The sequence below is a fragment of the Ammodytes marinus genome (assembly GCF_949987685.1).
Source record: "Ammodytes marinus genome assembly, chromosome: 12".
NCBI lineage: Eukaryota > Metazoa > Chordata > Actinopteri > Uranoscopiformes > Ammodytidae > Ammodytes > Ammodytes marinus.
The window spans coordinates 20,628,359-20,654,772 of NC_137216.1; the positions used below are offsets into that span (position 1 = coordinate 20,628,359).

Here is a 26,414-nt window from a genome sequence, read left to right on the forward strand (position 1 = left end):
GAGGAAACAAGGGATAGGATTCCAGTAATAGATGAAAGACGAGAGTGGAGATGAAAGGAGGGGTTATCTGGTTCTCTGTAGAGGCATATTGATCTGTTTGTGTTTTTGTGGGGTGACCGGGTTTGTTGGCCACAGTCCCGGCAGAAGTGCTGAGGTATTGGATAGATCACACTGTGGAAGTGTCTGTGCAGAGGCTGCACTTAAATTAGGGTCCAAGATAGATTTGAGGTCAGCTTTTGCTGCCTCTTGTCTGAATAACAGCCGGTGGCAGTAAAAACAAAAAAACACTCACCTGTTAGAGCTTCGAGATCATGAATCGTCAGCAACTTACCTACAAAGTGTGCTGGTGCTGCCCTCTAGTTGCTCTTTTAGGATACTACATTAAAAAACCTCACATAACATTTGAAAGACAAAAACCAAAAGGAAAAATTACACTTATCATAAATAAATTAAAATATTCTACGAATCACTTTATTGCAGGATCTGGAAAATATAAAACGTTTTTCTGTTTGTGAATTACTTAAGATTATTCCCACAGTAATCGAGTTTCTTTCAGTTTATGGTCAGTATAAAGTAACTGCTATAACTTTAACAGTAGAAAACTTTTCATGTTTCAGAAGGTTTTTCCAAATTTTGGTTATGAATGGGGTATACAAAGCACAAATCTATGTTAAGACCTTTTAAAGCATCTCAACTTGCATAGACACTTATAAATACAGTCCTCATCTGTCTGTGTTTGACTCGGATGTACAAATATATTTAGCATTAAATCAACAGGGATAAAGAGTCAAGTTCATGTTATGTGTAAGTATATATACATGTGCATTTCTTTGGGATCAGAAATATCAGAAACATTTGGTTCACGTGTTGTGAGAGGAGTAGAATCCTTTAACACAAAGCTGTTATGTTCCGACAGAGTGAAAATAAAGGAAAGCAGATTTTTTTTGGCGATTTCTTTTGTGGTTGTTTAACAATATATATATGCAGACATCACAAAACACACACCACTTCTAAGCAGCACTGATCCATTCATAAAGGTACACTCACACACACATACTGTACATACATACACACACACACACACCTGCCAATGCTATTTCAGTGCTGTTTTGAAATGTGACTCGGGCGCCGTTTGTCAGACGATGAAACACTGTTGATCAATGGATCAATGGATTCTCAGATACAATCAAGTCCAACATATTCTCATAAATCTTATAAATTAAAATGGACTAAATAACACACACAGTAATTCAATAATATCCTGAGGAGAGTATGTTGAACTAGGTTAGAAGGAAATGTATTATATTTACAACAGAGTGATTGTTATATTTCTGCGTCTACAACATTATGGTGATTTAGCAAATGAAATGTGTCTGCAGCCAGTGGTAAGTCCCATCATTTTCATTAGTGTGTTTAAAGAAGTTAAAATGTGTCAAAATCTATAACAATATGTGGCTATATCTTTGGATGATGCACATGAAGGAAAGGCCCAAAGAAGAAAAACACAATGGAATAAGGCAGATAAGTAAGATTGAATAGCACCTGGCGCACACAAACAAGCCTTTCAAAATGAACACCAGTTTACCAGTTTATGGGGCCATGTACTCAGTGCAGTGGTAAACTGGGTGCCATTCTCTAGAGACAATTTTGTGATTGTGTTAAGCCTTTTGAATTGAGCAAAAGGCCACTTGGTCTCTGTGTTCTGGTTTGTAATGTAATCTCCGGCTTTTTTGCAAACCACATCTCTGTCCCTCTCCTCTCACACACGCAGGGAAATAGCACCATCCTTTGAAAACAGGAAGTAAAAGCAAGTCGGGGACGTCGGCACAAGCAGTATTGCTCATAGTTATTGAGGGGGACTGTGTGTTGGGGTTTATGTCCTCTTCATACACACTTGACAGCGGCTTATGTGTGTTCGGAGATTGCCTGCTTTTAGTGTTGTCGGGACAGGTTTCCTAGAAAGAGAAAGAGAGAAAAAACATCAGTAACATAAGTGCACCTCATCACCAAACTCATAATGCAATTATAAAATAACAAAATGTAATGAGTAACATAACACCAGGTTGAAAAGAGGTGCGTTACCGCCCTCTTTGGTTGGAGGTTTTGAGCATTTTTCAAGTCTGTACACCTGTACATCACTGAAGCAGGGTAAAAAGTGTAACCGAGGGTCAGCAAACACAAGATTTTCTAGGGGATAGTTCAGTATGAAGTGGGGTTGTATGAGGTACTTATGCATAGTTAGTCTGTTACCTTCTAAAGATGGCGGTATGCATAGTAATTTTAAGGAGTTTGGGGGCCCCGTCACTGTAGCAGAAGTCAACATTGTACTGTTGCAGAGGGGGCCAGCCGAAAAAATGATTTTTTTTTACAGATATATGAATTCTTACCTGAAAACTAAATATCCTTTCAATTGTTCACTCAATTTATGATTTTTTAACTGCTGATTTAATTTGCAGACTGATAACACTGCACTGCAACGGTACGAGTTGGAGTAGTAAAAATAGCCCAACTACGCTTGAAAAGAAGTGCAAAAATAAAAGGCTGTATGCCGGTCCAGTGCAGCGTATAAGTCCGCAATTCAGCAGTGAAAAAATCGTAAATTTAACTTACAATTGAACAGACATTTATATAAGTGGTGGAAAATTGTGTTTCAGTTGGGCCCTTTGCAACAGTACAATGCTGACTTCTGCTATAGTGACGCCAACGTCTCCTAACTTTTTTAAATGACTGAGCTGACAGCGATCTCCATTAGGTAACAGACTAATGATGCATAAGTACCTAATATAACCCCACTTCAAAAATACTGAACTATCCCTTTAAGCTATATCTTAATGTGAAACAGGGGGGAACAATACATGCAGTGTCTGAGTGCGATTCTTTTTTTCTTACGTAAACATTTCACTGTCTTCAATGGTGGCGAGCCAAAAGCTGTAGGAGTTGGCGTAGTAGTTGCAGGTTCCACGACCGTGACACTCAATGAAAGGAGCACTGCGGAACTCCTCCAGGCATGAACCAGGAGAGGCCAGAGCCTGCCCTGATCCCTCAGCACCAGCACTGGTGTGCTGAACAAACACACAAGGAAAACAGATCAGTAACCAAAAGAAGCCTATTCTGAAGAGAGGTTTTGTTTGACTTTTGACATGAACAAATAAAAAAGGTTACTTTGGGACATATTCTGTAAATCCATAAAAATACTGTATATGCGTGCATGTAATGGCGCATTAGTACATGGGTGAATCTATAAATAATATGAACATGTCTGTATAATATGTTTATTTTTATTATTGTGTGCCCATCGGTAGGGATGACAGAATAAGCAGGAACGTTTTGACATTGGGATGGAAGTGGGGGGGTTGGAGTAGAATGGTTTAGGAATAGGGTAAGAGAAGATACCTGTATATCTATTAACGTATTTACAGCATGGTGTCATCTTGTAAACTGTTGCCCATCTCTTGTATACTCGTAATATAGTCAATCATAAACCGTATTAATCCCAAAATATACTAACAAACCTTTATCAATAATATTTACAGTACGTGCTCAGTATGAGTAAATTAATATTTACAGTACATGCTAAGTACGAGTAAATTAATAAGTAATAAAGTTAACTCAATCATCACAACTTTGTGCTGTGTGAGGGAGAACTGAATGTATTCTTGAGAGGGTATACTGTGTATTCGCACTGAGACCTGATCCTATTTGTCTTACCATGACAAAGGAGTAGCCGATCCATAGGGAGTCCCAGCCACGAGGGCATACCGGGATCATGATGGTCTGACTGTGAACTGCAATCACCATAGCTGGGGCTTCACACACAGCACACCTGTACATACACACACACACACACACACACACACACACACACACACATACACATATTGTATTTTTCTTATTCTCAGTTCCCAGTAGTTTACATGGACCATGAACGCCAACCATCTTATCAGACTTACTATCAGACCCTCCTGTGTTGACTGCCAGTCATTTTACCACAATTTCCTACTACTATATGCTATGCTTCTTCCTGGTGCAGCTTGAATTCAGAGCTACCTGGGACAGCACTCCACAATCGGTTCTTTGTTAGTTCATTTTTTTTTAAATGTGCATAGATAGAGAGATGTCTTAAGTGTTATTACACAGAGTACAACAAAATAAAGTAACATCCACACATGGAAAACAGTATTTATTTATGAATATCAAGAGAAAAGTGGTATAGCAGAATAGACTATAACAAAATAACCTGAGCAGCCTGCTTAATTGAACACAGTTAAGTTGCAGTGGCCCAGTATGTGAGTTTCAAATTAGCTGCATATAAACCTTTAGACCGACCAGCATGGATAAAAATGCTGACATACCTGCTGATGAAGGGTTTGATGCTTTCACCAGTGATTGGTGCCATGCTCATGGGCATGGGCTCTGGGGACGTGAGCCAATAGGAGTAGTCGTTACGGGAGGCAAAGTTGCACACGTTGTTGATGTTACAGAAAAGGAAGGGCATGGGGCTGAACTTCCTCAGACAGCTGCCTGCCGTACCTAAAAACACAGATCAAAGAGGCATGTATTTATCCCACAAATCTTCCCTTTTGTGCATTCCTCCTGGTTTTCTCCATATTACTTTTATTATTTATTTCTCTTATTGTGTTTATCACCTAAGTCCTGTCCATGAGAGCGTTCGTTGCCTTGTACGTAGAGTAAGGAGTAGCCATCGTAAATGAGCGAGGTTCCCTCAGGACAAAATGGAATCTCCACGTTTTGGCTGTGACGGGTTACCAGGAAACCATGTTCCATGGAGGAGGGGCCGGGTTGTCCCACTGGACCTGGAACACCGTCAGGTCCTGGGGGGCCTGGGTATCCTCTGGGACCTTAAGAAATGGAGTAATTAATACAGTATGTGACCACAGCGACAACACAACAGCTCTAATGCATTCCTGTAAGCCTCTCACCTTGAGGCCCTGGAAGGCCAGGCTCTCCTTTGGATCCAGACTGGCCGTGATACCCAGGAACACCATCGTCACCTTTTGGCCCAGTAAGTCCAGTCACACCTGAGAGAGAAGAACAAAAACCATGAAGCAATCAGAAAGATAGATGCAGAGGATAGGTAAACGGTTGGATCACATGAGATAACACGGTGAGTATGGGTTGTGCTAAAAAATTGATAGGGGAATATATTCTTGTATTTATTTTCATGAAATCTGATTCTGCTCCAAAAATGATATTTAGAAAAAAAATCAATAATCATAATTTGCATTTTAAATAGGTTGATAACCACTTTACAATCTCTGCTCCTGTAGATGTCACAGTGCATCTAGTTCCCTCGGATTCCTGGGTGCCATTCCTAGTGTTGCAAAGTGAAATCTGGACGCACCATGGCCGACATGGATGACAACATCAGAGCAGACCATTCCAAATACAAAGCTGAATATCCCAAAATATTGTGAAACGCAAGGTATCGTAAATGTATTGTGATACAGTTGTATCTCAAATCGTGACCAATGTATCTTGATGCGTATCATAGCATATGTCATTGTTAATACATAGCTGTAATGATGAGGCACATTTTTTTTTTCAACAGTCACCTTGCTGTCCCTTCTGTCCAAGGAGCCCAGATGGACCCTGTGGTCCTGGTAAGCCTTGGATCCCTGGGAACCCGATATCTCCTTTAACGAAGGTGCTGGGGCCAGGGGGACCAGGAGCGCCATCATTGCCTGAAACATACAGTATCTTTAGAGGACATTTTCCAGTTGCTCCTATGGATTTTTAGCAGTGTATGGAGTTCAAGGTACAAGATAACACAAGTAAGCACCAATTTACATATTGCAACAATTCCAATAAATGAGATAAAGAGCATTTATAATCTGAAGGGGTTTCCCTCCTTTTTTACCTTTTTCTCCAGGGTATCCTCTGTCTCCATATTGTCCTTTGAATCCAATGTCCCCAAAGCCACCTTTTGTACCTATAGTTGGTTTTCAGAGATAGTGTGTTTCAATTGTCAATTATCTGAATAAAAAATATGTTGCACATGAATTCACACACATACACAGTCATAGATCATCACACTATTTACTCACCTGGGAAGCCAGGGACACCCTGAAATCCCCTATCTCCCTTCTGTCCATCAATACCTGGAAGGCCGGGTTGTCCCTATAAAACACACACACACACGCACACACACACACACACACACACACACACACACACACACACACACACACACACACACACACACACACACACACACACGCACACACACACACACACACACACACACACAGTTCATAGAGTTATACAAGGGGTTGAAGAAGACATGCCAGAACTAGACAAATTTGAATTAGTGTTTCTAGCTAGCTAATGCTAAATTTACAGTCCGACAAAATGTGCATGTTTTGCAGCATTAAAACACCACTGACTTGAAACGACTATATCTCAACAGATTATTATTTCATTGGTGTATAAAATGTAGAGTAAAATAATGTGACATACAGAAAATCCAGGATCTCCAGGGTCACCCTTATGTCCCGTCTCTCCCTGGAAACCGCCGTTACCCTGATTTCCTTTCTCTCCCTTTTGGCCGTCTCTGCCTGGCACACCAGAGGGTCCTGGTTCCCCTGTGGTTCCTGTTTAACAAAGAACATATTATTGAAACACATTAGATTTCTATTTATAACACTTTTTGATTTTAAAAGTGGCGTTGCACTGTGGTACATTTTGGCAAAATGTCCTCTTAACAAACACAACACATAACAAACTGCTGGCATGTCATGTATTTTGCATACCTGTTCCACCGGATGGTCCCGATTCTCCCCTGTCTCCCTTAGGGCCCTCCATAGAGACACCTGGGAGCCCTCTCTCTCCTGGCTGACCCTGGCCTCCCTGTAAGCCTGCCAGTCCCTTGTCGCCTTTGATACCAGAAACACCTGATTGACCTGGGGTGCCAGGTAAGCCGGAACTACCTTTGTCACCTGGGGAACGGAAAAGGGAAGACCACATGATGAAACTCTGTTTGGCTACAGCGATCGGGTATTTACATGAATAACAATGGAGCCGCTCTAACCTTTGCCTCCATGTGATCCAGGCGAGCCGGGGAAACCTCGGCCAGGGACACCTGAAGAGAAGGACAGATAAAAGGACATTACAGACAGTTACTATAATGTTTGGCTTGTTAGTGAGTGGTCTGCAGATGTTAGGGCGGCCAAAGGAAAAACTAAAACTAAAATAGATACTTCCTCGTGTCTGATAGATAGAGCAGTTATTACTTGTGACTATATTAAGAAAAGGCACAACTATCCGGACCAGTGGTTTAGCTAATAGGTAGTGTTCGAAGGTAAGATATATAAAGCTCATTTTCAGGTTTAAAATTGTAATTTGGTATTTAATAGAAACAGTTTTCATGGTGTAGTGTCCAAAAGAATCCTTCATATTTATTATAGTGCCATTGCTGAAACTCCTATTCAGCCTCTGTCTGAAATGGTCAGTTTTAGAGCCATCCTCTTGAAGCCCCACCTTTCAAAAAGACCATTGTGCTCTGATTGGTCCTGAATCTAACTGCCAGTTAGATTCATGGGTATCTGGGGGTGTGCTTATTACAGGTGGAGGTAGTGCTAAATTAGGATGGTAAGGGGGAGGCGTGGCTTCTCAAAATCCCCAGTCAGATTTCTCTCACCCTATGACGTCATAAGGGGAGAGAAATCTGTCTGGGTTTTTTGAACACATGCTCAGAGGTGTAGAAAAATAAAGTGGATTGCTTTTTTTCATACTATGGGAGTCTCTAGTCACACTGGGGACCCACATTAATGTAAAAAAAACATGAAGAAGTTTAATTTGCTTAAAAGGTGACCTTTATAACTCAAGCTAAAGTTTGTGTCTTTCAGTGTTTATGTTCTGAAATACCATCAGAACATAACAAAAAGTATTACAATCTTAACAACTCTGACACTAACCTGGGTCTCCTCTCTCCCCTGAAGATCCAGGGATTCCATCCACTCCGGGGTCGCCCTTCTCTCCAGTAGGACCAGGGGGTCCCTGCAAGCCGCCTTCACCTGGGATAGGACAAGTTCACACACTATTTGTCACGGGTTATTACCAAGGATGTGGCACAATCTCATTAACCAAATTGCTTGGGACAGGTGTATACTGTATATAGTTTGTGCATAATTCCCTGAGTTGCCATTGATTGACATTGCTGCAGATGATGAAAGTGTCTCGTAATTTATCCCCAGAAATTAGTTTCTGATTACATTTGATGAGTGGAAAAAAGCCAAGCAGCTGCAGAATGATGCTTGTTTTTTTAATTTGTTCATGAAGTTTCTGAAGTTTAGGAGCTTTATGAAGTGGCAAGATGTTTACTTGTGTTCACCTCTCTCATAGCTCTCTGATTAGTTTGGTTTCCAATTGCCTGGCTTACTCAATTAACAATAGATATTTTTTTACCCATAACTAGTGCTGTCAAAGGATTAAAATATTTAATCGCGATTAATCGCATTAATGTCATAGTTAACTTGCGATTAATCGCGATTAATCGCATTTTTATTTATTCTAGCCTGAATGTCCCTTGATTTCTTTCTGTCCCATTATTTTTTCTCATTTTAATGCTCTTATCACACCCATTCTAATTATGATACTTAGAAGAAATACACTGAATTAAAATGGTGTAATTCTGTGTATTTCTTCTAAAATATCATAATTTGCAATTCAGTGCAAATAACAATAAACCCCCCATTGACTTGACGTTTCGCCGTTTTGCCAGTTAAATGATTTTAATGTGAAATTACGCTGTAGGACATGTTCCGTTTGAATTGACAGTAACTTAACTGCGAGCCATATGAATAGTTTGTGGTGTTTCAGTGTTTCATACAACAGCATGTGAAGCCATGACGAGCGTTAATCGCGCGATAAAAACATTGATGCCGTTAAAATGGGTTTGCGTTAACGCCGTTAATAACGCGTTAAACTGACAGCACTACCCATAACACATGCGTTTGGTGAATTTAATGTTATATAAAACCTTTAAAAAATGTATTATATTAGTGCTATGTTGGCATTTGTATAAAAATAATACTTACCAGACCGACCGTCTTTACCAGGTTCTCCTGCAGACCCAGGCAGCCCGGGGACACCCTTCTCCCCGGTTCTACCTGTCTGACCTGTACAACGCACACAACCATAGGAAGTCACATGAAATACCAATATATAAGATTATTATAGCTATGGTTGTAGATAAATACGATGAATATGAAAATGTAGACTGAAATCTGACCTGTGAACCCAGTGCTTCCTTTGTCTCCCTTGTACCCCTGCAGACCTGGCTTGCCCGACATACCCTCGTGACCACTCTGACCCTTCTCCCCTGGGGTTCCTGGGAATCCTGGCTGGCCTGGCTGACCCTGTGAAGGTTATTATCAAGAGGAATGAATCAGAAAAGAAGTGCAAAGACTGTAAACATGACAATACAACTGAAATAAGATTTCTCTGGTTCAAATAAACAAAACCCTATATCAAAATCATAAAAAAAAATTAGAACTGCACTTTATTAAACATAGAGTCATACAACAGAATATTGACTTGGGAAATAAGGTCAACAGAGGAGATTGAAACATCGAACAAAGTCATACCATTTGTACTGACAATTTTACTGGGAATTTCATATCAAGCCTGGCAAGAGCCCCAACTGACTATTTTCAGCGCACCCATTATAAGCTGTCTCTGCCCATGTTCATTGAAGTAGTGTTATTAAACACAACATTTATATAGCTAGTGGATTACCTGTTCTCCTGGAACTCCTGGAAGCCCAATACCTGGATCACCAGGCGTTCCCGTTTCTCCTTTAAGTCCATCTGTGCCTCTGAATCCAGTATGTCCCGGTGTGCCAGTGTCTCCTTTACCACCCTTTGGACCAAGATGACCTGCACAATGACACGCACACGCACACACACACACACACACACACACACACACACACACACACACACACACACACACACACACACACACACACACACACACACATACACACACACACACACACAAGTAAACACAATGCAGAAGTTTACAGGAGCTGCATACCTACACACATAATTAATTTTGCACACCGGTTGGCAATTCACGCGAGAGAGACACACACACACACACACACACACACACACACACACACACACACACACACACACACACACACACACACACAACAAACATCTTTTGGGGTTTTTTTTTGTGCTTTATTACCTGGTATTCCCATCTCTCCTGAACTGCCTTTGGGTCCAGGTGGTCCCATATGGCCAGACTCCCCAGGAAAACCAGGATCTCCTTTTTCACCTGAGACACATCAATGGGGATTGAAAAATGATTATCTTTTTCTTATTTTCCCTAGAATAAAACAAACAGAGATAATCACCACATGATGTGGTCTTATTATCCTCTTACATATCATTCAATCATTTAAGTTTGCTTTTGAGGTGGTCACCTGGTTGTCCAGGTTGTCCAGACATTCCATCTTTGCCAGGTAGTCCAGGGTCTCCAGCTATTCCCCGGTGGCCCTTGACTCCAGAGTAACCAGGTTTACCTGAAATAAAAAATGGAATTAAAAAACACATTGAGATACTTAATACACAATGCCTCAATAAATAGAATGAACAAAAGATTGGACCAATGGCCAGTTTTATACCTTTGTCCCCGAGGTCTCCCTTCTCCCCCTTCATATGCTCCATGTCAACTTCGCTCATGTTCCCAGGAGGTCCATGAAGACCTGGCTCTCCTCTTTCTCCTTTAAATCCAGGATCTCCAATACCGCCTCTGGGTCCAGTAATGCCCGAGTCACCTGAGAGAGATGAAAGAGAGAATGACCAATACATGATAGACTGAAGGAGGCTAAGTTCTATTGATGGTTTTCACAATTTGGTCCTTCTTACCTCTCAGACCAACAGATCCAGGTGTACCAGGTGGTCCGGGAAATCCCGGTACTCCTGGTGTCCCTATGACTCCCATTTCACCTTTGGTACCTGAAAAACAAGTTTTGAGTTTCAACATAAATACCGTACTAATTCACAATGACTTATTTTTCCATGTCTACACAGCATTGGGTTTTACAGACAAGATCGTAGACTGAATGAAGGAATGGCAAAGAGGATGAGATTAACCCAGGCAACAAATTAAAATGTATAGTAGCAGAACTATGAAGATGACTTGACTACATTGTTATACTCAATTAACAATACTGTATTAATACTGTTAATGCTGTTTTATAAGGAAGCTTATCTTTGCAAGTGTAACAAAAGCCAAACTAGAATAACATACTAAAAAAACACCTCCTGCTCAAAGACAGGGAAGAACCCTGCATTACTGATCTAGCTTTCAGTTTGAATTTCTTCTTTAGAGTACTGTACTGTTTGTCAGTCTCACCTTGGTTTCCTAATTGTCCGTCCCTGCCAGGTAAGCCTGCTGGCCCTGGAAGTCCTTTAGAACCTGGAAGTCCTGAGAACCCGGGGCTTCCCTTCTGCCCCTGAGGCCCCGGCATGTCCAGACCTGGGGGACCTGGGTAGCCCGGCTCTCCCTTTACACCTCCACTACCTGTTCAACACGCAAATATTTTTATAATCAGGTGAGAGAAATCAAGATCATGCATCACAGTCTGACAGCAGAGATTTTTACTTGTCATATTAGGAAAATGTTTAACTAATACATTAACAATGACTGTGTTCCGTTCAATTGTCTATTACATTTTTATGAATGCACAGTACCAAGAGCAACATTCATTCATTTTACTTTTAACATCTGTGCTGTTTCCTCTATGACATGTCAAAATGTATTCTGTGAAAAAGGTCTGTATGTGTGGAGGCTGAGTTTGTATTCACCAAATGGTCCAGGCTCTCCAGGTGGTCCTTGCGGTCCAGGAGCTCCCGGCGAGCCTTTTCCTGGAGCACCTGGTAAGCCAACCAGTCCAGGGGGTCCTGGGGGTCCCACTTCACCTAATTTTCAGATCAAAGATTAACAATGTTGTATTTGTCTCAGAAGAATGGCCTCTTAAAACAACCCAACTTCACATCCCAGTTGTACGTGTCTTGCAGTAGCCTACCTTTGACTCCCTGATGCCCTGTTGGTCCTGTTTCGCCTTCTGACCCAGGAACACCGGGAAGTCCAATGTTACCCGTCTCCCCCTGGTAGCCAGTAACTCCTGGGAGGCCTTGTGAACCTTTTGGGCCTGGAAGGCCACGTCCTGGTTCACCCTACAAAGTGCAGAAATTAGCCCTGATTCGCATCTTAACAACAGTGGCAAACTGGTTATAGTGAATTTTAGATTTAATTGTATCGATCTATATAAAATGTAATTATTGATTAAAATACGTACTTTTGGTCCGGGCACACCAGGTTGTCCAGAAAACCCATCCTTTCCTGGTCTTCCTGGCTCTCCTGGTCCTCCAGAAGCTCCAGGCATTCCACTGATTCCTACAAACATGGAAGAATCATTTCCTCTGACTTCTGTTTTGTTTTGTTCTGTTCAAGTACATGCACCATGGTATATATATAGTTTGTTAATAAATTTGTAGGAATCCACAAGTATCCACTTAATATAGAGCTGTGCTAAAAAAAACAATACAGCAATATATTGTGATGTTTATTTTTGTGATATCTGTATCGTATCATCAGCTCAAGAAATCAGAATTCAAAAAATAAAATAATAATAAATTCAAGTTCAATTCAAAATATCGCAATATGCATTGTATATTACGATGTATCGGGATATATCATATCGTGACCAATGTATCGTGTTTCATATTGTATGGTGAAGTCCTTGACAATACCCAGCTAAGGTTCATTATTACGGACTGAATTACCTTTAGGACCAGTTGGGCCTGGAAAACCAATTCCAGGGGGTCCGTGGTCACCCTTCAGTCCAGGGAAACCTGGCAAACCTGTGGCACCCTGCAGGCCTCTATCACCTGAAGTCAACAAAATAATGTGCAGTGAAGAGACAACCAATCACCATCAATCTTCACATATTATGAGAATCTTTACAATAATGTTATTTAATCGATCAAAGACAAGATAAACAGATTAATCATCGATAGACTCATTTCTAATCAATATTTTTTGAAGTGGTGGTATAAATGAAAAAAATCCTGAATATTGTGTGTTAGTCACCTTGAATTCCAGGAATGCCACTTTCTCCCTGTAGTCCTGGTTCTCCACGAGGTCCAGGAGTGCTCATACCTAGACCTGGCTCACCTTTCCCACCTGTTGGATGTTTGTAATATGACTTGTTGATATGCCAATGAGACATAGTTTCATATGAATTGCCTTTCACTATATCGGTGCAATGGTTTTTAGTATTATGTACTGTATTTAGATATCCCGCCTACCCGGTAGTCCAGGAGCTCCAGGAATGCCTGGCCTCCCCTGACTGCCCTTCTCTCCACTCTCTCCCGGTCGACCAAAGCCCGGCAGGCCAGGTGGACCCCTTTCTCCTGTCGGCCCAGTACGACCAGCGTCCCCATCTGGTCCACGCTCACCCTTGATGCCCTCTTTTGCCTGAAATTTAGATATGAGAAAGGGATGTCAAATACCTGATTGACAATATATTTAAAATACTTTATACTTGTGAGTGATCCCTGCAATAATTTATTTATTTTGGCTACTTGGGGAAAACGTAACAAGATGTAAACTCAACATTAACATAAACAGTATATTTGTGAAGAGTATACTATGAACATGCTACAAAACTGTTGGTTGTTTACATATCGAGCTGGCATGGAGCCGGTTTAGCATTAATTTGGAGCCTAACTGTCCATCTTTCACTTTGCTTTTAGCTGTATCGGTAAGGGAAATGTATACTCCACCATATCAAGTGTTTTCCTTTTCAAATTTTGTCAAACAAACCACACTTACGGGTTCTCCTTTAAGGCCAGGTAAACCCGGGAGGCCCTCTTTTCCTGACTGTCCATCCAGCCCTTGACGCCCCGGCGAACCAGAAAGACCAGGCTGACCTTTGTCTCCCTTCAGCCCAGGAGCAATGAAAATGTCCCCTGGATCACCAACAGCACCAGGTGCTCCCATCAACCCATTGCCACCTTGAGAACCCTGCACACAGATCAAAGAAATGTATTATGCACTTTAATAAAAAATATTTTTCTCCTCAATTTTTATTTTTTTAATTTATTTTTTAATACAGGGACAGTGCATATTATCAAACATTTCTGTCAATATGCCAGAATTAGCCAGAAGGCTATTTTTCATCAGCAGTCCCTAGACATATGGTAAAAGTCACCCTAAGAGAAAATAAAGTTACACATTTACATAACACAACATACCTATAGTAAAAAGTACTATTAAGCTAAAATATACAATAAAAACACAGCAGAGCAACAATCAGACAACAGCAGACAATGACATGAACAGGTTAATGATAATGTAGACAGCTCTGATTATCAATGAGCCATTTCTTTAACTGGAATTTAAATGACCTATATGTGTTCAGATTTCTGATGGCTATGGGGGTGAGGTTCCACTCAGTAGCTGCACGAACAGAGAAAGAATTATGGCCAAATACACTCGCCCTAAAAGGGATAATACAATCTCCCCTCGCTGAACTTCTAGTTCTGCTGTGATCAGCTGTTCGGATGTTGACCAACTGATGGAGCGGAGGGGTTGATAAACCGTGAATGATTTTATAGACAAGACATAGATTTGAATATTTGACGATGTTTTCCCAGTTGAGTAATCTGTGCTTTTGTAATATTGGACAATGATGAAATCTACAAGGTTTCTTGTCCAGGATTTTAACAGTTTGTTTGTAAAGAGATTGTATAGGTTTCAGGGATGTAACAGAAGCTTGTGACCAAATGGGTAAACAGTAAGTGATGTGTGAGAAAATCATAGAGTGCATGAACATTTTTGCTGCCTCTATAGACATTTGATGGCGAATGTATTTAAAGTTCCTGAGGTTGAATTTGATTCGATTACAGATCCTTTTTACATGTGATGTAAATGACAACTTTGAATCAAATAAAACTCCCAGATATTTATATTCGGACACAATCTGTAGCCTTTCCCCTGAAATTAAAACATTTGGCTCAACATTGACATGTCTGTGGGACTTGGTGAAGAACATTGCTACTGTTTTTGAAGTGTTCAACTCAAGGCAGGATTGCTTCAACCAAGCTGAGATAGTAACCATAGCGTTAGTGAGCTTCTCTGCCACTTGAGAGATATTACTACCATGGACATAGACTCAGCATGTCATCAGCATACATCTGCACAGAAACATCAGAACAGACCGACGGAAGGTCGTTTATATAAAGTGAAAACAACAAAGGTGCTAAATTTGATCCTTGAGGAAGTCCGGTGGACAGACTGAGGGCAGCTGATTTAAAAGACTGGACTCTGACATGTTGGGAACGGCCAGTGAGGTAAGACTCAATCCATTTAAGCGCATCTGACGAGAAATTGAAATGGCATAATTTTGACAGCAAGATTTTATGATTGACAGTGTCAAAGGCCTTCTTAAGATCCAGAAACACGGCACCAACAACCCCACCTCGGTCCAACAGAGCTCTGATGTTTTCAGTAAAGTAGCAAGTTGCAGACTCAGTGGAGTAATTTACTCTAAAGCCAAACTGCATAGGGTGGAGAGCAAAGGATGTGGTATTCAGATGGTTAATGATTTGTTTTGCTACCAGTTTCTCTGTAATCTTAAACACTGTAGGCAGTATGCTGATGGGTCTGTAGTTTGACATGGAATGAGGGTCTCCGCTTTTGTAAATGGGAACAACAATAGCTGGTTTCCATATGCTTGGAAACATATTTTGTGAAATAGACAGATTGATAATTTTTGTAATAGGGCGAAGGACTGATGTACTGAGCTCATTGAGCATCACTGTATCCATACCAAAAATATCTTTACATCTTGATGATCTGAGTCAGTGCGTTTCCATGGCACAACTAGATTGGATTAAGACATATATCGAAATAGACACTCGAACGGACCGTGTCACTTGTCTGAGTAAACATGGCCTTTCAGATAAATGTCCGATGCATGGCTGTCTCCACTATGCTTGGTGGCGCTGTAGCCCTTTCAACCATGCTTTCAACAAGTGGTTTTAGAGCCATGTCCGGTTCCCTTCCGGCAATAACCCATGGTGTAGCCTATAACGCGCAGGCACACAAGCACAGAACGAGAAGTCCGATATGCGATATCCGATCCCTGTATACATGCAGAGAGAATGCCGACAATGAACAAGTTATCTAGGTGTTCTTATCTGACTTCTCTTGTCCGTTATTGTGCCGATTTATGTGCGAAGTAGATCGGATAAAGGTGTTTACATGCAGTTTAAAAGTCCTGTTGAAGTCTTATTCGTTTAGTTACCCGATTATGAGTCTGCATGTAAATGCACTGAGTGATTTAATGGCCTGTGATACCTCTGATGCTGTGATGTTTATTAAACTGAAGATTGATTGACATGTGTCTATTGCAGGGCTGCATGTATTCTCAGGTGTGAAGCACCTTGCGATGTTAGCCACAGAATCAATAAAATAGCGATTGAATGCCTCCGCTACAACCTCAATATTATTTGTTAGTTGTTTATTTATTTTAATTTCTAGTGCATTTTGTTCTTTGAAATGAAATGAATAGCTGAAGAAAACATTCACCTCAATTCTGTATCACACAGTATTTTACTCACAGGTCTTCCAGGTGTTCCAGAGATGCCAGATGTACCCTTGTCTCCCTTGCCGCCTGCTGTCCCAGGAGGTCCTGCCAGGTGAAAATGGACATTGTACTCACTACTTAGCTTATTCAATACTCATCATAGTGAGTTTCAATACATTGTTTGGACAATGGCAAAAGCAATCAGCAGGTCAAAGAAATATTCAAATACTCAAGTATCTAGAATGTGAGGTACACATTTGCGACAGAGCCTCTGGCAAAAACTGTCAACTTCAGTAACTAGCCCCGATGATTTTTTGACTATGAGACCAGAAATTTGTCAGCCTGGCACCTCCATTTCATCATTTGAACTGACCACTTTACTCACCTCGCACTCCTTTAGGGCCCATGGGACCAGGTAACCCAAGTGCGTCTGACCCATCACATTGAGTACAGGTATCTCCTATGTCACCTGAAAAGAGGAACAGAAAAATCTATTTAAGAAAAATAGGTTAAAACATTGAACTCTAAGGATCTGCTAATGACTTGTATTGATCAGCCTCAATTCAAGACATTCTTACCTTTCTGTCCCAATTCCCCTTGTAACCCTGGAGGTCCAGGTGGGCCAATATCTCCTTTCTCAATGTCACATTCATTAGAGCCAACTGTAAGGTCATAGTACATACACCACACATGCATATAACACACACACACACACACACACACACACACACACACACACACACACACACACACACACAAACACATTAGGTTATTAAAATATTTGTATATACTGTACATAACTTATGTAGGTGTCCTTATTTTTATTTATTCAAGCATACCCGCTTCTCCAGGTGGTCCGGGTTTTCCGATGCTCCCTGGTTGTCCCGGAGGTCCAACGAGTGACTCCCCGTCTACGCCCCTGTCTCCTTTTTCACCCAAGTCTCCCTTCTGACCAGGCTCTCCACGAGGCCCTTCAATGTGCCGGCCTGAAGGATGGAAGTCAAGTAGAAAGTAAGAGAGGGAAATCAGTTAGTGTATTTATTCAGCTAAGCATGTGCCTGACATATGCAGCCTTAATGCAGTGCTAACTTGCTTGCTGAAATATACTTTACCTGGGGGACCTGCCTCTCCCTGAGGACCAGGATAACCTGTCGTTCGAGAAGAAACCAACAAATAAACAAAAACATAGTTATCATGAGAACTGATCCAAAGCAGATGTATTCTGTGGCTAACGATGGAGTCACTTTACCTTTTTCTCCTGACGACCCTGGGAGACCACGCGGCCCAGGAGAACCAGGGGCGCCAGTACCCTTAAGACATATCATGACAAGGAATAAGGATGAATGTCCATTTTTTAAAATAACATCCAAGTCTTTTGCAATTATCTAATGAAACTCATCTGAACTCTCCACATCTAATCATTTCTTCTAATGCAGAATGTTACTGCAGTGCTGGTGTAGTATTTAAATAACTGTGAAGAAAAACAATTACCTTCTGTGTCTCACTTCAGTACTTTAGAAAATTCATTCCAATGAGGCCAAACAATCCTCTTGACTTTATAGAGTAACTTAACATCAGAGCGAAAAGCAGTGTTTCATTCAAATCTGAAAATTAACCTCTCTTAACTCCCCTATTTTTAATACTGAAATAGCCTTCCACTTGCAAGCGACATACCTATTCCACTTTAAAGAAAAACAAAAAATATCAAAAAAATGGCAGATCAGAACTCTGATCACATTTAAACTGAGACAATGTATGTCATCTATTCTAGTGTGTAGAATGTACGTGTTTTAGAATTTGTCTATTGTTACTTCTAATGTTTCTTTTTTTCTGTACCTGCCAGGGGCTATGGATGTAAAAAGCTTTTTTTTTCTAATGCATGGCATGCTTGCATCTTGTTTTTTTTTATACTGATGTAAATTAATTTGCACTGATCAAATAAACAAACCAATAAATAAAATGTTCAGATAAAATACTAGGAACATGATATTTGTGTTCTTAATAGAAGCTACAGTCTGTCCTCCAAGTGATATCAGAAAAGTACAAACGTAAAATCAGTTGACTGCCCCAGTGCCCCTTCAACATGCTGTCACAATTTAACTGAATAAATACTTGGTGACATCTGCTGGTCATTTTTAGAATTTGCTCTTGTAGTAGCTAAGGGTGAGTGGGTGAGAGAGTCATAGAATAAAATGGAAATGAGAGAGGACAGAGAGAACACTTACATAACCCGGTGGTCCTTTTTCTCCTTTTTCACCCTGAAATAAGACATAGAATTCAGTCTGTCTGAAGGTAACACCTCCAAGGTAATATACATTTCAGATTAAAGCTTTGAAGATGTACAGAGTATATAAAAGGTGGGTTAGTTACCTGGGAACCAGTGTATCCACTTTCTCCAAGAAACCCCTTGTCTCCCTGAATGAAAGTATGTATATAGTTTAGCAATACAGTATTTGATAATATAAAAGCAAACAGTTGGGTGGTGGAGTACAGTTGGTGAATGGTACAGTAAGTCATTGTTACCTTCCGTCCCTCATCTCCATCCTTGCCAGGTTTACCCTAAAATGACATAAAACAGACACTCCATTTGTATTGTAATTAATTCTATCATGACTTTGATTGATATTGAGACGATTTACATACACTGAATTTCATAAGCCCCGATTGGTTTGAGAAAGAAACTTAGATTAAACCAGTTGGTAGTTTGATGTAATAAGCCATTATAAAAAAAACTTATTTTCCATGTTAAATGTAATCTTCTGACAAATTTTACAAAAAAAATCCTAATTTCTCCCTTCATTTAAAACAGCATTTTACCATCCCATGAAGATTTTTTGTTTTGCCACTTACTCTTGTTCCAGGGGGGCCGGGATCACCTTTGACGCCGTTGTGATATGGTATGCAAAAGCCCTGCAAAAGGAGTTAAGTGTCTCAAAAAAACAGAAAGTACTGAACTAGAAGGTATCACACAATTTTTCAGTCATACACCTCAACATTTACAAATAAAAATACTCACTTTGTCTCCCTTGGCTCCTGTAGATCCTTTGCTACCCTTTAGGAATAGAAAACACATTCAAGAAATAAATAATATGTTATACAGAAACAGAAAATTTAGCAATTGAGATCTGTTTATACACACAAAATAGCACAATTTCTGTTCAGTTTTTAAAGGAACTGATTGAGTACCGGCAGTCCTGGTACATGCACTGTATCAGGTGTTTTATCCACGCTCTGGGAAGGAGGTCCAGGAGGGCCGGGGGGGCCGCGAAATCCTTGGGCACCCTGCAAGAGGACCGGAATGTTCAACAACAATAACAGCCACACATTTTGAAGAGAACTTTGCATGAACAGTTTTTAGTCACAAACTAAAATCAAAAAGCTAATTATCTAGTGAAAAATCATAGAGAAATAATTTTTTGGTAATAGAGTAGAATATTTCAGCATTGCCATGATTATAATAGTAGGGAAACAATTGGCTAACCCTTAGAACAGGGGTGCCCATTACATCGATCGCAAAGGCACTGTGGGTAGATCGCAAAGGCATTCTTAAAAAAAATTTAAAAAATAAAAAATAAATCATTTTTTTTACTGACTCAATATAGGATCCTAATCTTTGAAGACCCCGAACAACTTTATTTAAAAAAAAATAAACAATTGACTGGCTCATTATAGGCCCCTAACCTTAGTAGGTAGGGGGGCATACAGAGATCTGGCACCAGTACATTTTTGATATTTTTTAAATTACATTGTTCGTGGCTACGAAGAACAGGGGCCTATATTGAGGTATACTGTATTAAAAAAAAATAAAAAGACTTCACAGAGAGATTTTTTAAACCTGTACATTTTTTCTTTCTGCTTTTTGGTAATTCTGTGTCCCCAAATTATTCCAGAAAATAGTATTAAATAGCTCACATAGGACGCAGCTGATTTAGCCTTAGTATTCTTCTCAAAATGCACCAGATTGATACATTTTACTTTAAAAGTTTCACATTTTTCTTCCGGGGGGGCATGCCCCCGGACCCCCCTAAAAGGCCCTGAGTATTACCTTAAAATTATTTGTTTATTAATCAAAAGAAATATTACACGTTTTGTGTTGTAAGACGGACTCTCAGGGGGCCTACGAAACCTCTCAGCCCCAGGGCCTAGTATGTTTTGCATTTTTATAGTAGATCTTCTTGACTTGGTCATTATAAAAGTAGCTCACAAGCTGAAAACTTGTGGGCACCCCTGCCTTAGAATAATCTGGTTTATGATGAAAATCATAAAACTGATAATCCAATTGGGATCAAGTGTTTCTCTTTCCATTGACGTTTCCAAGGTTTTTCATCACATTGTGACATGTGTAAACCTTCACTCCCTCTGATGTCAAATATATAATATTACTGTACCAATCTTTTGTTTTAAGATCATACAAACTTTACTTGAAATTAAATGTTTTCCTTTCTGAAAACACTTTTGATGAGACAAATATTACCTTATTCTTATTGTTTTATTAGAGAACAGTAAAATTATCCAAATACCTCTACTATGAAAGCATTATACAAGAAATGTAAGTTTTTTTGCAGACAACATGTACAGTAACCACAAAATTCTCACCTTATCTCCCTTCTCACTCACAAAGGCCAGCTTGTCACCCTAAAGGGAAGATAAGAACAAAAAATCAGTTCCTATGAGATATTAGCTGTGCAATCAAGTCATCGGGTGGTGGACTTTGTTTTAAAAATATAAATATCTTCATAGTCTTACCTTCTCTCCAGGAGGGCCGGGGGGACCAGGATCACCCTATTAGATGGTTATTTAATTAGTCAAACAAACTGATACCAACAGTACTGAATCTAACTGAGGACTATGACATATAAACCAATATTCCTTCACTCTAACAATTTATCACTGGCTCTGTATGAGGATAAATAGTCTATGACTGTAGGAGTAACTTACTTTGGGTCCAACGTAACCACGAGGTCCTGTAGGTCCAGTGGGTCCAGGAGGTCCGATTGTACCCTGAGAGAGAAAGATGTTTGTGGGAAGAATTTGGATTTAGATGAATATTCATTGTCTATTCAATATCCTTTTTTTTACACACACACACAACACATGCATGCTTGTGCACATGCACACTCATGCACAGACAACGTACAGGTAGTCCAGGTGCGCCAGAGAATCCTCTGTCTCCTTTCAGGGGAACAATCCCAATTACACCACCAGCGTCACCCTGCGGAAGACAAACGATAACAAATGGTTTTGGTACCACCCATGTGTTTCACACTGGTAGACAGGAAATACTTGTATGGTTGGACAAACTTTTTATAAAGTTTTTATAAATTTCTGCTCACCTTCAATCCAGGAAGTCCAGGGATGCCCTGAGAAGATTGGACAATAGTAACATCATTATACATGTATCATATCCTAGCAGAATTACTATATACATTTTGAGACACTGCACAATTACAGTTTTTTTCAGTCACTTTGGTGCTTTTCTCACATCACTATTAACATTTGCACAGCAGTTAGTGCATTTCTCAAAACAATTAGTGCAAACTGCAAAACCCAGTGGATAACCTGCAAAAGTACGTCACTTGCTCAAAATGGATAGTCTATTCCTCAAAAGCAAGTATTCATGTCAATGAAACTGCCAGTGTCATCAAAATGAGAAGTCTTGACACCATCGTTTATGAACAAGATAGTCAAAAAATGGCTTTGTCATGTTTTCATTATGACAGTTTATTCTCTCAGTGTTTTCCAATGCAAATACTGTAAAAGGTCAGAACTCGGTGACGCTACCTGAAAATGCTCAAGACAGCACTATACACTACTTGTACATCCATTTGAAAACTACAGTAAAGTTACACATTGCTGTAGTTAGGGAAGTAAGTGCAGTACAAGACACTGAATACGTATGTTTCACATTTTTACTGTATATGCTCTATGCAAATCTACAGCATTGTGCAAAAGAAAAATACACCTTCAGTCACTTATTTAGAACAAACATAAAAAAACACCCTTTTGGTAGAGCTGTGCACAAATGTGAACAATCTAACAGGACATATTGTAACTGAACATATATAGGTAAATCATTCTGGCACATCCAGACGTTCCTGTCTGTCTGGCCACATATTTTCATCCACATCACAACGGATATTATCCCTTGCAATGCAGCGAGGAAAAGATCTATGATAAAGAAAAGGTATAAAATTTGCTTGACAGAATTTGATAACTAGTTTAACAATTTTGTATGTAATGACTCAAGCAATGAAATGAAGACTATTAGTTTTATTGGGAGCGACTATTCAGCATCCATAAGTATAGTTAATTTTGACTGACATGACATAAGCAAATGACAATGTTATAAAACAGCAGAGAATTGTATGAAAGCAACTGATACATGTCCAAAAGCATTTGCAATTTGTTCAGAGGAAGGAGAAATTGCTACTATGATGTGCTCAAATGACTAAATGTTGTGGAGGTTGAACTAATAGTTATGAGAATTTTCATTCTGATCTGAGAAAAGCACCAAAGCAACTGAGAAAAACTGTAACATACTGCTTTGTCATGTAGAAATCTTGTAATTCCAATGCTGTGGTTATGATGTTTTAACCTATGTATCGGCAGAGGAGACCTGATCAAAAACAGCTGGACTATTCCCAAAAAAAGTATGCCAGTCAGCATGAAAACTAGGCAGGTTTGACTGAAGTTTTGAATGTTTTCATATTGTTTCGTTATTGATTGTCGATTGCTTACTGGAGGTCCTTGAAGACCAGGAAACCCAGGAGTGCCATCTCTTCCTCTGTCTCCCTGAAACACACACACAAGACAGTCAGGAGACACAGACAGTGTTAAGTAAAGGCAGTAAAATATCAGGCTTGGACACAACACCTTTTCATAACTTTTAAAATAGGCTTACTTTGGTCCCATTGCATCCAGGGATACCTGTCAGACCTTGTGGACCGTCATTTCCGTTGATGCCCTGATAGTGGAAATAGACAGTTTGAGATAATTTGCAGCTTTCTGACCCCTATCCTAACAATTAAACTCCCCTCAAACATTATAAAAAATTAAAAAATGGCCTAAAAAGTTATAAAATCATCTACAAATCTGTTATTTAAAGTTTATTGCTCTTTAGTTGGTGATTGCATGTTAGCCAACATTGGCAATGTGATTGGAAAGAATTTACTGGATTAATGCAGGATCAGACATGAAAGAAACTTACAGGTAGTCCGGGGTTTCCTGGGAAACCATGCAGACCAGGAGGACCCTGTAATATAACAACCATGTAAGCATTTCTGTATAATGACAATACCTCAAGATAGGCAATATATTTGTAGTATATAAGTCTCATAGTACTTATGATAATTTTGTATCGTCATTTTGATGACTTACCCGCACTCCTTTCAATCCAGGTGACCCGGTTTCTCCAAAATCTCCCTAAGAAAAATAAACAACACAATGGTCACTAGTTGTATTCAGTACTTAACATAATGATGAAAAGAACAGCTTGAGATAGGAAGAAAAAGAGAGAGAGAGGGGGTGAGGGAGAGAGAGCGAAAGAGAAAAAGAGAGAGTGTGTACTGACCTTGGGGCCCATTGGCCCTGCAGGCCCCTCAGGTCCCTGCATCCCTGGGAATCCCATATTTCCATGAAGTCCAGGAAATCCACGCTCACCCTGAGGCACAGACCGCCAGGTTAATGATCAAGGACAAACTATCAATGTAAACTGACACTAGAAGGAACAATTTTGGACATTTTGGATTTTAATCAAATATATCAAACACAAGTTTGCCCACCGACCTTTATTTGTAAACAGGACATGTATTGAGTTGTTGTATTAGTTTTGTTGTAGTAACGTTATTGTGTTCTTAAAATTAAATAATCTACAATGAATTAAATATTCATGGAAGGCCATATACTGCATTCAGAAAACTGCACTTATGATATAATTCTTCATCAAAATAAAAATGTATATCAAAGCAAATTTAAATGCAACACTGTGGGTCAAGCTAATGCCATAACACCTAATGAAACACATATTTATACATATTTTTTAAATTGATTATTTTATTTTATAACAAAAAACATCTTAATGTCATTCATCTGCAGTGTTTTCAAAATAATAAAGTTTAAGATGTATTGTATAAAGTTAATCCTGATCTTTTCATCTGTCTCCTTTGCAGTGACCTAAAACTGACCCAGATAGATTCCTACATGTTGCACTACCACCATCTGACACTAGATGGCAGCAGAAGCTTTGTTAGACAGAGTGATGCTGTGGTCCTCTTCACAACCCTATCTGATGTGTCAAGCATGAGAGACTGATGTGTTAAACTCTGCAGTAAATAAAGGATTTCCATTTTCTGAACATGACACACCTGACTCCAATCAGTCAGGAGAAACATTGCATTTGGAACCATGGGAACCATCATAGGGTTACTAAAGCAACTCCTCTTTTCCTCCTGACATGGTCACATGGAACATGACAGGAACTGATGTCATTTGAAAATAAAGCTCACATGACATTTTTAGGAAGGCTGCTTGGGGCCTTTCAGCAACTTTTAAAACACAGAGTCCACAGAGATTTGGCAATCTTCAATTAAACACAGTCTGTACATGTGCTGTTGTTGGGCAAGCTTAATGTTTGGCTACTGTTGCTCTCAGAATGAGCCATAAAAGGCAAGACTGTTGCACTAAGGGGATAGGTAACACTCTGCAGTCTTCTGATATAACTGCACCAATATGACGCACACACACTCAAACAGCAGGAGTTGCAATGAAGAATACATTTACTTGACTAAGCAGTGGTTTCCAATTTGCTCTGCTTGTTTCAATGTAAAACAAAGCGATGTCTACTTGTGACCTTTTGTTGTCAATTTTATATTTTTCTTCTGGTTGTGACCAATTCAACCAGACCAGTGTGTAATCATCAAGTGCATTTGTCTAACATAAGATGAAAGTCTGAAAAAAATATGTTAATAAAAAAGGGGGGAAAAGTTTGGTGTCATATACCATGATATAATCACTTACAACCACCCATGCTTATCTTGCACCTCATTAGGGTGATAATTTTTCTTTTTGTGGTAGAGGCATCACTTCCTAAACAAATTGCAATCTACAAAAGTAATCAAGTTTATACTGTATATACTGTGCAGACTGAAACAGAAATGTCACAGAAAATATGTAGGCCTACTTGTTTCTGAATAAGATTGATTAGGCCAGTGCTTCTCAAATGGTGGGGCGCGCCCCCCTGGGGAGGCGCAGTGAGTTGTCAGGGGGGGTGCGGGCTGCCTTGATTTCCAACTGACCAAAAAAAAATATATATATTTTTTTTTTAAGTGCTAGCAAGCGCGATGTGTGCTTGTGTATGGTCATATCCGCGCGAAAGGCCGCGATTTGCAGTAAATAAATGTCCACGTGTCTCCAAGTGTCTCTGTAGGCTATTTAAAAAGAAATCAAGCAAGTAGACTAATAATAACATTAAGGAATTATTGGTTATCGCATCACAGAAGGCCTATTGGCCTATGATAATAAAAAAACACCGCCTATGTTTACAGTTTAAATTTTTTTTGAATGAAATGCAAACCTCAGTGAATCATTTGCTCTTGTTTCTCTGTCCTGAGATTCACACAGACTGAGCAGTCTTGTTTAAATGTTACAAATTGAGCTAATAAACTGAACTTTGAAATGTTTTGCTGCAGAAGTTATCCCAGCTAATTTTTGTTATCTAATTTGATAATAATGTGATTGTATGCAGAATGCTCGTGCCAGAAACTCACGCAGTGGTTTTGTACAGATA

The 26,414-nt window shown here is 39.7% G+C and overlaps 1 protein-coding gene across 1 annotated transcript in view; it reads right to left on the minus strand.

The window, feature by feature from the left end:
- Positions 1 to 445: 445 nt before the first annotated feature.
- Positions 446 to 26,414, minus strand: part of col4a1 (collagen, type IV, alpha 1) — a 47,596-nt gene continuing 21,627 nt past the window's right edge. The window contains exons 3-52 of the mRNA XM_080037546.1: positions 24,201 to 24,290; positions 24,008 to 24,052; positions 23,838 to 23,882; positions 23,532 to 23,594; positions 23,369 to 23,422; positions 21,964 to 21,990; positions 21,768 to 21,842; positions 21,569 to 21,631; positions 21,377 to 21,412; positions 21,227 to 21,265; positions 19,817 to 19,912; positions 19,647 to 19,682; positions 19,481 to 19,540; positions 19,154 to 19,189; positions 19,001 to 19,045; positions 18,856 to 18,888; positions 17,880 to 17,940; positions 17,743 to 17,778; positions 17,470 to 17,616; positions 17,209 to 17,292; positions 17,016 to 17,099; positions 16,665 to 16,735; positions 13,873 to 14,064; positions 13,347 to 13,515; positions 13,129 to 13,221; positions 12,822 to 12,926; positions 12,335 to 12,432; positions 12,062 to 12,212; positions 11,841 to 11,954; positions 11,389 to 11,556; positions 10,899 to 10,988; positions 10,655 to 10,807; positions 10,454 to 10,552; positions 10,216 to 10,305; positions 9,757 to 9,896; positions 9,251 to 9,377; positions 9,057 to 9,137; positions 7,935 to 8,033; positions 7,049 to 7,099; positions 6,771 to 6,956; positions 6,478 to 6,611; positions 6,066 to 6,138; positions 5,879 to 5,950; positions 5,574 to 5,702; positions 4,941 to 5,039; positions 4,647 to 4,859; positions 4,353 to 4,530; positions 3,709 to 3,823; positions 2,890 to 3,062; positions 446 to 1,955 (exon numbers count right to left, since the gene is read on the minus strand). Coding sequence (XP_079893672.1) covers positions 1,874 to 1,955; positions 2,890 to 3,062; positions 3,709 to 3,823; positions 4,353 to 4,530; positions 4,647 to 4,859; positions 4,941 to 5,039; positions 5,574 to 5,702; positions 5,879 to 5,950; positions 6,066 to 6,138; positions 6,478 to 6,611; positions 6,771 to 6,956; positions 7,049 to 7,099; positions 7,935 to 8,033; positions 9,057 to 9,137; positions 9,251 to 9,377; positions 9,757 to 9,896; positions 10,216 to 10,305; positions 10,454 to 10,552; positions 10,655 to 10,807; positions 10,899 to 10,988; positions 11,389 to 11,556; positions 11,841 to 11,954; positions 12,062 to 12,212; positions 12,335 to 12,432; positions 12,822 to 12,926; positions 13,129 to 13,221; positions 13,347 to 13,515; positions 13,873 to 14,064; positions 16,665 to 16,735; positions 17,016 to 17,099; positions 17,209 to 17,292; positions 17,470 to 17,616; positions 17,743 to 17,778; positions 17,880 to 17,940; positions 18,856 to 18,888; positions 19,001 to 19,045; positions 19,154 to 19,189; positions 19,481 to 19,540; positions 19,647 to 19,682; positions 19,817 to 19,912; positions 21,227 to 21,265; positions 21,377 to 21,412; positions 21,569 to 21,631; positions 21,768 to 21,842; positions 21,964 to 21,990; positions 23,369 to 23,422; positions 23,532 to 23,594; positions 23,838 to 23,882; positions 24,008 to 24,052; positions 24,201 to 24,290 — 4,800 coding nt within the window. The 3' untranslated portion in view covers positions 446 to 1,873. The remainder of the gene's footprint in view (positions 1,956 to 2,889; positions 3,063 to 3,708; positions 3,824 to 4,352; positions 4,531 to 4,646; positions 4,860 to 4,940; positions 5,040 to 5,573; positions 5,703 to 5,878; positions 5,951 to 6,065; positions 6,139 to 6,477; positions 6,612 to 6,770; positions 6,957 to 7,048; positions 7,100 to 7,934; positions 8,034 to 9,056; positions 9,138 to 9,250; positions 9,378 to 9,756; positions 9,897 to 10,215; positions 10,306 to 10,453; positions 10,553 to 10,654; positions 10,808 to 10,898; positions 10,989 to 11,388; positions 11,557 to 11,840; positions 11,955 to 12,061; positions 12,213 to 12,334; positions 12,433 to 12,821; positions 12,927 to 13,128; positions 13,222 to 13,346; positions 13,516 to 13,872; positions 14,065 to 16,664; positions 16,736 to 17,015; positions 17,100 to 17,208; positions 17,293 to 17,469; positions 17,617 to 17,742; positions 17,779 to 17,879; positions 17,941 to 18,855; positions 18,889 to 19,000; positions 19,046 to 19,153; positions 19,190 to 19,480; positions 19,541 to 19,646; positions 19,683 to 19,816; positions 19,913 to 21,226; positions 21,266 to 21,376; positions 21,413 to 21,568; positions 21,632 to 21,767; positions 21,843 to 21,963; positions 21,991 to 23,368; positions 23,423 to 23,531; positions 23,595 to 23,837; positions 23,883 to 24,007; positions 24,053 to 24,200; positions 24,291 to 26,414) is intronic.